The sequence below is a fragment of the Phaseolus vulgaris genome, chromosome 10, assembly GCF_000499845.2.
Source record: "Phaseolus vulgaris cultivar G19833 chromosome 10, P. vulgaris v2.0, whole genome shotgun sequence".
In the NCBI taxonomy this organism is placed as follows: domain Eukaryota; kingdom Viridiplantae; phylum Streptophyta; class Magnoliopsida; order Fabales; family Fabaceae; genus Phaseolus; species Phaseolus vulgaris.
This window is the reverse complement of record NC_023750.2, coordinates 504,012-515,801: the sequence shown is the minus strand read 5'-3', so window position 1 is coordinate 515,801 and position 11,790 is coordinate 504,012. Positions and strand designations below refer to the sequence as shown.

Below are 11,790 nucleotides of genomic sequence, written 5' to 3'. Positions count from 1 at the left end.
ATACATAGAGGAAAGATGTAGAGAAAAACAAACTAACTGTTATATATCTGCTCGGATTGTCCTTTAAATAAACATACACAGGTTATGTTGACGGAAAATGGTGGTAGTTTTACAATTTTTTAAAGTTGTATACAAACCCTTGATATTATAGGTTTAAAAATAAATATGTACAATACAATTATAATTAAATAATATTAAGAATTATAATACAATTGTATAAAAAATTAGAATTGGTTATTTTGTTGACATTGTAAATAATAAATAACATATTTTTATAATATTATAATAATATTTTTAAATTAAAAAATAAAATATTAATTTATTAAAGTGTGAACTGTATATTTTTTCAGGATATTAATATATCAGCATCCATAAAGATAAAAGATCTTAAACTGTGTCACTTATATATTTCTTTTAAGTGCTCTATCTATGCTTTTGAGCGAAAATCTGTTCCTAAATTTGTATAATTAAATGTTGATGAAAAATATAAATTTTGAAATCGTTAAGTCGTCCCACATATATATTCTTTAATTTCCTTAAAAAAAATTGTACAACCCTTTTTCATATAATAAAATGAAAGAGTCCATTAAAGAAAATTTTAAAACTCTCTGCAATTATGAATGTCGTTAAAAGATTTAAATATTGATCATAGCTATCGTCATTCGAGGAGATTTTAACCATGGTTCTAAAAGAATCATCTTTTTGCAAGGGAGTTACTATTACAAAATTATTAAATAAAAATTAATTAGTTTTTAATATTGAGAATTTGGAAAGAAAACCTCAAACAATTTTTATAGTATGTAATGTCGGTAGCAAGCAGGATTGTGAACCCAAATCTTTTCAGTATGACTAAAGAAGTATTAAGACAAATTCTTTAGTTATATTATTATTATTAATATTATTATTATTGTTAATATTATTATTGTTGTTAATATTATATTTATATTGTTAATATTATTAATGATAATAAGTATAATAAAAATCATATAAATACTGAAGAATTTGTTTGGACAGTGTTAAATTTTTATTTGATTACTAAAGTTACCTAGTTTCGAATTAAATTTTATATAAAGTATGTAAATAAGGTAAGAGCAGCCTGTTTCAGTAATGTGAGAGAAACTAATCTATGTCATGCTCATCTCAGTTTTTTCCATTGTATCAGTTCGAGAATTTAATATTATGTGTCATTTAGGTTAAATTAGATGATTATTATTTCACCATTAACATTAAAAAAAATTACCCAAAAGCAAAATTGATAAGACCAAAAAATCATTGATAAGCACGCCTTATTAATGAAAAAGCGATGGGCAAAATTTCATCGAGTGAATTACCGATAGGATTTTTTGTCAGTAATTACTAATATTATTTTCAATTATTACAACATTACAACATATTATTAAAGCTATTATTATAACTTTACCATTTTACTGCATGTGGAACTTGAACCCATGACCACTAACAACGAGATCCTAACCACTAAACCAATTTATTTATTTGTATTTTTATTATTCTTTGTTATTATTGTTAATAATAATATCAATAATAATAATAATGTTAATATTAATAAAATTAATAATAATTATAAAAATAATAATTATATATGTTGTAAATATTAAAAATATTAATATTAATATTAATAATACCAATGTCATTATTAATAAAATTAACTATAATTACAATAATATTAATAGTAATATTAAAAATAATCAATAATAATATAATAAGAATGATAACAAAATTAGTAAATGATTTTGGTTTAATGTTTCTAAAGTTTCTTATCTTATAGCAAAATGTATTATTTTATCTTTAATAAGTTTTGCACCCAACTACAGATGAATTAGGTTACACTCATTGTCGTCGATGAATATTGATTCGTGTTTTATTTTTCTTTTTAATTTTTGGTAAAATTTATTGATAATTACCGACAAACAAAAATCCGTCGATAACTCCATTAATTGATAATAAAAAAAATTATCAACATATATAAATTCATCCATAATTTTTTTTCAATAATTCAATATTTTTTTTAGTTTAAATGATATATATATATATATATATATATATATTATAACTTTATTGTTTTTCTGTATTACAAGTTTTGGATTTAACTCTAGTTGATCCCAATTAATTTGCTTTGGCTAGAATTTGGTCACATGATTTTATGTCCAAACTTCGCGTCATTAGACTCTAATCAAATTTAGTTAACCTAACAATCATGTTCATACCATAACATTCACATGTACATTATAATTTAATATCAACGAAGACTTGTAGAGTTTACTTTCTCGTTGTCACCGGTTTCTCTATAAAAGTTAAAAAAATATATATATATTATTATTTTCATAAATCAAACACCAAGTTAAAATTAATAAAAATAAGTTTGTCCAAAGATTAACAACCAAATTTAATTATTTTATGTAGCTAAGCAACGAAGTCTATGTTTTTATGTTGGTACTCATCAACGTTTATGGGAACGGTGTGAACACGACCTGTGAGTGACATGACTTTATTAATCTCAATTGTTTTTTATTAATATCAATTAGTATACGGTGAAGTTAAACAAATTAGTTCTATTTAGTTGCTCTAAGACATCATTAATGGTCCAAGTAAATATTATTGGTGGGTGTGAAAGTATCACCATCCAATTTAATATAGTTTTCCAACATAAATTTACCATATAGATTTATTTAAATAAATAGAAATATCATACAAATATTTTAGTAAATTCAATGCATGATTTATAGGTAAAAATATACTATTAACTAAATAAGGTGTGTTGATGTCAAAACGGAGATCGAGTCATAATTAGAGCTAGCTTATTACCGAGTATCTAATAATAAAATCAACTCTATTGTAATATGTGTATATAAGAGCGTAAGCTCATTAACATATACACTAATAAAACCAGGTTCAAATTGGTTGAATATTTTTTTAATCGATAAATAATTAATAAATTAAAAAATAATAATAAGTGTTTTAACCTTTATAAAAAAGATATTTAGACTATTTCAATGTTATTAAGTTTTTTTTATTAATTCTCGAAGTGGTAAAGTTATTTGTTCTCTTCCTTTTATATGAGAATTCCTTTTGTCAGACGGTGTTAAAATTAACACTGATGGGATTGTTATGGGTTATTCGGGTCTTGCTACTTGTGGAGGTATTTTCTATGGGAGTAAGGGGAGTTTATTGATTTTTTCTTTGCGTTTTTTGAAGTGAAAACTGGTTTGGTTGCTGAGTTTTATGGAGTTATATATGCTATGGAGGAAATCCAAAAGATGAATCATACTAATGTATGGCTTGAATGTGATTTTGCCTTTATTTGTGCTACTTTTACTGCTATGATCAATGTTTCGTGGATGTTTCATAATCGATAGAACACTTGTCTTATTTATTGTGGGAAAATCAGGTTTAGGGTTACTCGTATTTTTCGTTAAGGGAATGAGTGTGTGGATAAGTTGGCTAATTTAGGATTTATTCATGGAAAATCTTTTCATTGTTATGATAGGCTTCCATATAATATGTTATTAGAATTCTTTTATGAATATGCATAGTTTACCTACATATCATTTTTTTAATATATGGGTTTTGGTCTAGTCCCCCATATTTTTCTTTATTTTCTTTCTCTTTTATTTTTTCTTTTAATAATATTTTTTTATGTGATGACAGATGATTGTTGTTACTTGAGATGTCAGCATAACTGAGATATCAAGTTGCATAATGATATCTAACATGAAAGCTTTTATTATAAAAAGAAAAACCTTAACCATAATAATCCTCTAAAAGCAGAAAAAAAAAATATTACAATTTATCATAAAATCGAGTTTCCCAGAAAAGATACATATAAAATCTTACATTGCACACACAAGAACCCTTAACTACCCTCTACATACCTTGTTGAAACCATTCCAAAATGCATTCATTGAAATCACTCAAGACAACCCCAATATGCAAGCGTGGAAAATGTTTTGCACTTGTGGTTCTAAGACATTGTATGTTTTATGATTGCACAATTTCTTAGTAGCAACATCTAAGAAAGCTTTGGTGCACTGGAACCCTTTTATGGGTGTAGTCTCCCACATAACTCAAAAAACTTTGGTTCTCTATTACCGGACAAAATCATTATTAGACTTAATAAGACTTAATTACAGAAATATAATCACTATTAATGAGTCTATAATTAGACTTAATTATAGGAATATAATCACTATTAATGGGTCTATAATTAGTCTTAATTACAGATGTTATGTGAGAAAAAGAATCTGTACGGTTCTGTACGGTTCTAATGCTATGGTTATATATATGTATCATTGCTATAGATGAAGGACAGATTGAATAAAACAGAGAATATTCTTTCATGGTATCAGAGCACAAAACTCTGATACCCGACAAACACAAAGCAAAGGCAACGGTGCACAACCATGGCAGATGCACCAGAAAAGAATAATGCCAACAAAGCAGAGCACGAAGGAGGAGGTGCTAAGAAGACCTACTCGTCATATGATCTCAACGCGAGTGACAATCTCGGAAACATAATCACGCAAGTCCAATTGCGCGGAGAAAATTACGACGAATGAGCAAGAGCAGTAAAGATCTCGCTTCGTGCCCGGAGAAAATGGGGCTTCATTGATGGAACACATATCCAACCAGAGGATGAGGCACCCGACCTTGAAGATTGGTGGACCGTGCAGTCCATGATTGTATCTTGGATTCTAAACACCATTGAACCAAGCTTACGATCCACAGTAGCATATACTGAGACTGCACATAACTTGTGGGAAGACATTAAAGAAAGATTCTCGGTCGTGAATGGACCTAGAATTCAACAACTAAGGTCGGACTTGTCAAGATGCAAGCAGGAGGGAATGGTGGTGGCAACTTACTTTGGAAAATTGAAGGTCCTTTGGGATGAGCTTGCTAACAGTGACAAAATTCCATCTTGTACGTGTGGTGGATGCAAGTGTGGGATTGGTGCTCAGTTGAAAAAACGAAGGGAGGAGGAGAAGGTTCATCAACTCCTTATGGGGTTGGATGATGCAAGCTACGGGACAGTAAGATCAAACATTCTGGCCTCAGATCCATTGCCGTCTCTGAACCGCGTATATGCTATGTTGGTACAAGAAGAAAGAGTGAGAATGATGGCCAAATCAACGGAAGAAAGGGGGTTGGTCGTGGGTCTCGCGATGCAGGCCAGCTACAAAGAAAAAGGGCGTGGAGATATGGTAGAAAAATTAATGACGTGCAGTCATTGCGGTAAAAATGGTCATGACATGAAGGGATGCTTCCAATTGATCGGATATCCCGAATGGTGGGGTGACAGACCAAAAAGTGAAGGCAAATGGAACGGCAGGGGACGCCAAGGGATGAGAAACAAAGGTAACCCGACACGTGCAAATGTGGCACACGCTAGTGGAAGCAACAGTCAAGCCAACAATGACGACAAGAAACTTGAGATGGCAGGTCTGACCAATGAACAATGGAAGGTACTGGTTGATATGATCAGCAAACAAAAATCAAATGAATCAGAGAAAATGACTGGTAAGAGCATTTGGGATTTGTGGATTATTGACAGTGGGGCATCAAACCATATGACCGGGTCACTGGAAAATTTGAGTGAAAAGGAAACTATACAAAGGTGCCCCGTAGGGTTACCCGATGGTGCACGTGTTCTAGCTTGCGAACAGGGAACAGTGATTCTTGAAGAAGGACTTGAATTGAAAAATGTCCTTTATGTTCCCAAATTAAAATGCAATTTACTTTCAGTACCTCAATTGACGGATGAAGAAAATTGTGTTGTAACATTCACTGATAAATTGTGTATTATACAGGACCGCACTTCGAGGACGCTGATTGGAGCAGGTGAACGGAAAGATGGGCTTTATTGGTATCGTGGGGTACGGAAGACTCAAGCATGTCATGTCAAGATGGAAAATCAACTAGCACTTTGGCACCAAAGATTAGGACATCCGTCATTTCAGATTGTGCAAATGCTTCCTGATATAAGTGGGAAATGTACTCGTGATGAGTTGAATACAGTTTGTGAAGTTTGTGAAAAATCGAAACAAACGAGAGATAAGTTTTTCTTAAGTGCGCATCAAGCTTTGAATATTTTTGATTTAATTCATTGTGACTTATGGGGTCCTTATAAAACTCCTTCATCCTGTGGTGCTTCATATTTTTTGACAATTGTGGATGATTGTTCACGGGCAGTTTGGATCTATTTGTTAAAAGAAAAAACAGAGGTATCAGTGACTTTGAAAAAAAATTTCACACTCATTGAGAGGCAATACAACAAATGTGTTAAAATGGTTCGCTCTGACAATGGAACCGAATTCATGTGTCTAAAACACTATTTCATTCAACAAGGTATCCTTCACCAAACTTCCTGTGTCGGGACCCCGCAACAAAATGGACGCGTCGAACGCAAGCATCGGCATATTCTGAATGTTGCTCGGTCATTACGGTTTCAAGGCAATCTTCCCATTAAATTTTGGGGGGAATGCGTTTTGACTGCAGGCTACTTAATCAATCTCACACCATCCTCCATTCTAAAAGGAAAAACCTCTTATGAAGTGATCCATGGATGTGTACCCAGCTACGCGCACTTACGAGTATTTGGTTCATTATGTTATGCTCATAATCAAAATAGACAGCAGGATAAATTTGATAGTCGTAGCCGAAAATGTGTGTTTGTCGGGTATCCATATGGCCAAAAAGGATGGAAATTATTTGATTTGGAAACAGAAACTTTCTTTGTCTCTCGTGATGTACATTTTTTCGAAAATAAATTTCCATATTTTGAAGCCAAAAAGATGGACACTGCACCACCATTGCAAAACCCAATTATTGCCAACTCTTTAGAAACTGGAACGGACCCCCACATTTTCTTCATGAAGTTGCCTCCTCAAACCTAGATGAATGCATCGTCAACCAACCCATTGCATCTCCCATCCCAGCCAAGGAGGATGCTACCCTCACAGATGACTTCGACCACACTATCAACGACTCCGATCCGTGTATAGAAGCCTCGACGCTACCCGCGGATCCACCGCCGCGTCCGACGGAGACGGCGCCGTCGGTTTCTTCACCACCGCTGACGGCCGCGGTTCCCCTTGGGCGAGGGCATCGCGCGAAGCTGCCTTCCGTACGGTTACGCGATTTTGTCGCAGCCACCACGATACCGTCAAGCCCCTCTGTTCCGTCACCTCCTTCAACAGAATCCTCAGGTGTTTCGTATCCTATACATAATTTTGTGAATTGTGATTCCTTTTCTAACCATCATCAAAGTTTTCTTGCCTCTTTACACACCGAGCAGGAACCCCTGTTCTTTTCTCAAGCGGTCCGAGAACCCCGGTGGCGTGATGCTATGGCACAGGAGATTCATGCTCTCGAACTCAATGACACCTGGAAACTCACCGCTCTCCCTCCTGGAAAGAAGGCACTTGGGTGTAAATGGATCTACAAAATCAAATACAACTCGGATGGAACAATTGAAAGATTCAAGGCTCGATTGGTAATTCTTGGCAATCATCAAGTGGATGGTTTGGATTACAACGAGACGTTTTCTCCTGTCGTAAAGACGGTAACCATTCGCACAACTCTAGCAGTAGCAGCCGCAAAAGATTGGGAGCTTCATCAGATGGACGTTCACAATGCGTTTCTCCATGGTGATCTTGATGATGAGGTTTATATGAAACTCCCTCCTAGCTTCCAAGAATCTCAACCAGGGGCAGTGTGCAAGCTTCAAAAGTCTCTATATGGCCTCCGACAGGCCCCCAGGTGTTGGTTTGCTAAACTATCTTCTTCTCTCACTCGTTACGGCTTCTAACAATCCCCGAAGGATCATTCCCTGTTTACTCTCAATAATAATGACATACAGTTGGTTGTGCTAGTCTACGTTGATGATCTTGTGATTGCAGGGAATAATGGTACTGTCATCCAATGTTTTAAAGGCTACTTAAATCAATGCTTTCATATGAAAGATTTAGGCCGCCTCAAGTACTTCCTGGGGGTTGAAGTTGCTCGCTCCCCCAACGGAATCTTCCTTTGTCAGAGGAAATATGCCTTAGATATCATTACTGAAGTTGGATTGTTGGGTGCGAAGCCCGCCACTACACCATGTGAAGAAAATCACAAATTGAGCTCCGCTACTGGTTCTTTTCTTTCTGACCCGGCTACTTATCGTAGACTTATTGGGAGGTTAATTTATCTGTGTTTCACTCGACCTGACCTTGCCTACAGTGTCCAAGCTTTATCTCAATTTATGCAAAATCCACGCTCCGAGCATTGGCAAGCTGCTCTTCGTGTTGTTCGATATTTAAAGGGGCATCCTGGACAAGGAATACTCCTACCTCGAGAGAACAACTTACAACTCTTTGGGTGGTGTGATTCTGATTGGGCAAGTTGTCCACTGACACAGAAATCTCTCACCGGATGGTTTATTCAACTCGGCACTTCCCCAATCTCTTGGAAAACCCAGAAACAACAAACGGTTTCTGCCTCCTCTGCTGAGGCTGAATATCGATCAATGGCTAAGACCACCCGAGGATTAAAGTGGATTAAAGACATTCTCGCTTCTCTACATGTTCCTCATCCTGACTCAATTCGTCTTTATTGTGATAGTCAAGCAGCACTTCACATTGCTAAAAACCCGGTCTTCCACGAACGCACCAAACACATTGAAGTTGACTGCCACTTTGTTCGAGATGAAATCATTCACAAGCGCCTTCTTCCATCCTATGTGCCCACACATACACAACTAGCTGACCTTTTCCCCAAAGCTCTCGGTGCTAAAAAGTTTGGAGCCATCTTGGTCAAGTTGGGCATTCAAGACTTACATGCTCCAACTTGAGGGGATATTACCGGACAAAATCATTATTAGACTTAATTAGACTTAATTACAGGAATATAATCACTATTAATGAGTCTATAATTAGACTTAATTATAGGAATATAATCACTATTAATGGGTCTATAATTAGTCTTAATTACAGATGTTATGTGAGAAAAAGAATCTGTACGGTTATGTACGGTTCTAATGCTATGGTTATATATATGTATCATTGCTATAGATGAAGGACAGATTGAATAAAACAGAGAATATTTTTTCATTCTCCGTTATACCTAAAACCTCCTCACTTGTTTATAGGTCATGCATTTATCTATCATAACCTACATAATCAAAACAGATACTCCACTTCTTTCCTCAGCCATCATATAACATAAAATTATAGTCCTATTAAGATTAAAAAAAAAAAAAAACTCCTATGCATCCTGCATAAGCATAACATTCCTCCTCTGCACCAGTACTAAAAATGTAGAAGCACCATATATTGTGGCTCAGAAGCTGCACAAAACACATCACCACTCGTATGCATTATTCTTGTTTCTGCTATTGTGAAGAAAACCTTAAAGAAGTAGCGACAACAAGAGCAACAAAGATAGGAGGAAAAACATGTAACCAATCATTTATAACTAACCTATTACAATGTTTTTACATAAAGGATGAGTTTGAAACACCAATCTAATAACTGAAAAATGATTTGGGTTGTATCATGTTTATTGGAGCATAAGCTCACTAGTATATGACACGAATTTCTTTAGAAATAGATCACAAGCTCGACTTCATGGATAGTTCTTGATATATAAAATGAGTGGATGACACGAATTCATTTAGAAATAGATCACATAGACACACAGATAAATGAATCATGGTAACAGGCATTGCAATTACAACTGGTTCCTAACTCAGGAACTTATTAACTTGACAAAATCAAACTTTAGCAAAAGATAAATCTTAAAATCAATTCTCCACTGCTATAGTTGGAATCGGTGAAAGCAACCAAACAAGACTTGGTTTTTTATTAGTTACTGCTCTTTGCTGAATAATATGTCTGTGCAATAGTGAGGCCTAGCAGCACCATAGCTGCCAACACTCCTATGAGTTTCCAAATCGTAGGAATGTGTTCCTTTATCAAAATGCTGAACCAGTTTTTCCAATAGTAAACAAAAATTGCAATGATACATCTGCAGCGATGCCAAGTGAGAATAGGCCATTTTCTTAACGATCTCGTTCCCGTGTCTGAATTCAACTTGGCACAAACCTCACTATAACTCCAATCCATTTGGTCAACTCCCTCACACAGATTTTCAAACAGCTTCAGCAAATCTTCATTTCTTTTCCCCGATTCATTAACTATAACTCCAACACGCTGAAGCAGTTCGATGTCATGCGTACAACAAATCAAGCCTTGGAAGAACAAAGCATAAGAAGTCAATTTGCAACTGGTCACAATCCTGCTCTGCTCCCACGCAATCATGTTCCTCCATGTCACTTCCGTTGACTTCTTAATACGCAGCTGAGGAATCTCCAACACCCCATTGTCAAAATTTATCTCAAAGTTAAAGATATCACCAAACTGGTTCGTATTGCTTCTACCTCCTTCTTTTACTTTTACTGTTACTCCGCGAGCTCGAAGCCTAGTAGCACAGCGCTTTAACTCTTGATGCGCTGCCCTAGTTTTTTTCCTACCCTCCTGGTTCACGATGGACAAATAAACAAGGTGAAGAAGATGAGCCGCGCCAGAGGTAGGAACATCCGAAGGGTAGCCCAGAGCTTCCATTGCCATAGTAGCAACACGGTGATCTTGCTCAACGGGAACAGGAACCGGGAAAAGTTTTCTGTACAACTTCTTGAGAACAATGAAGGGTAGTTGATTCTCAAGCAGAAGCAAGTCACTCAACAGAGACAAGACTTTGTCTTGGCTTTCAAATAGAGGGTCATCCTCCTCATTATCACCATTCTCCAAGGCTTCCTTATACTCCTGAAGCCTGTGAAGAAACTCTAACAAGAAACAACCATCCACAAGCATGAGTTTTGCTAGATCGTGGGGTTCAGATTGAACGTTCCCCCCATAGCTGGCACGAACTATGTACTCTATCTCCAGAATGGTCTCGCCCATTACTTTCACCATTCTGGGCCCGTCTTCAATTGCTTCTCCCCTGTTTTGTTGTTGCGCTTGGAACAGGGATCGTCCTAGAAGAGAGAGCATGTAATTCCATTTGGGTTGTTCCATCATCAACAAGAGATCGTTTTTGGAGCCCCTGTGGTAGGGTCCGATGGAGACAAGCTGGGGAAGGTATGCGTCCTTGTTTGGCTTGCTAAGCTTGTCTGGAACCTTGGAGATGCTGCATGCTTCAACTTCTCCGTGTCTGATAGTGCCCAGCAACACTTGAATAGGAAACATCCAACTGGTGGGGTCAACATTGCGTTCTCTTGTTGAAGCCATGTCTCACCGATTACGCGAAGAATTCTCAGAAGAAGCCCCAGCAAGTGGTTGTTCTTGTTTTTCCGTTTTGTTATTATTCAGGTTGAGATTTGAGAAAGACTGATCCAAATATGTGTTGTTGTTGATGGTGGAATGGCCTATGTGTACTTTCTCTCAACAGAGAGTTTAAGTCCACAGTTTTTAAAAGTTGAAACATCGGTAAGAAAAACGTTTGGTTAACACTTACACACGGTATATAGACAGCTTTCCACGAGGTAGAATTCATCTACATGAATCCCTCGAAAGTTCGATAAGAAATCTTTCAACTAAGGTGAGTTCACTCAAGTGAATCCCTACCGAAAGTTCGATAAAGAAATCTCTTGACGAAGGTATAATTCACCGAAGTGAATTCATGCCGAGAGTCCGATAAAGAAATTTTTCGACAAATGATACACCTCCATGAATCTCTGCCGAGAGTCTGATAAAGAAGTCTCTCGGCGAAGGTAGAATTCACCTATGTGAATCT

General features: G+C 35.9%; 1 protein-coding gene across 1 annotated transcript; it reads right to left on the bottom strand.

The window, feature by feature from the left end:
- Positions 1-9,622: 9,622 nt before the first annotated feature.
- LOC137818410 (UPF0481 protein At3g47200-like) lies at positions 9,623-11,505 on the bottom strand. The gene has a single exon (XM_068621822.1). It carries the CDS (start codon positions 11,283-11,285, stop codon positions 9,861-9,863), a length of 1,425 nt encoding a protein of 474 aa, XP_068477923.1. The 5' UTR covers positions 11,286-11,505; the 3' UTR covers positions 9,623-9,860.
- Positions 11,506-11,790: the final 285 nt, after the last annotated feature.

What these genes read in the sequence shown, in the direction of transcription:
- LOC137818410 (XM_068621822.1), bottom strand. Translation starts at nt 11,285, where the DNA reads ATGGCTTCAACAAGAGAACGCAATGTTGACCCCACCAGTTGGATGTTT.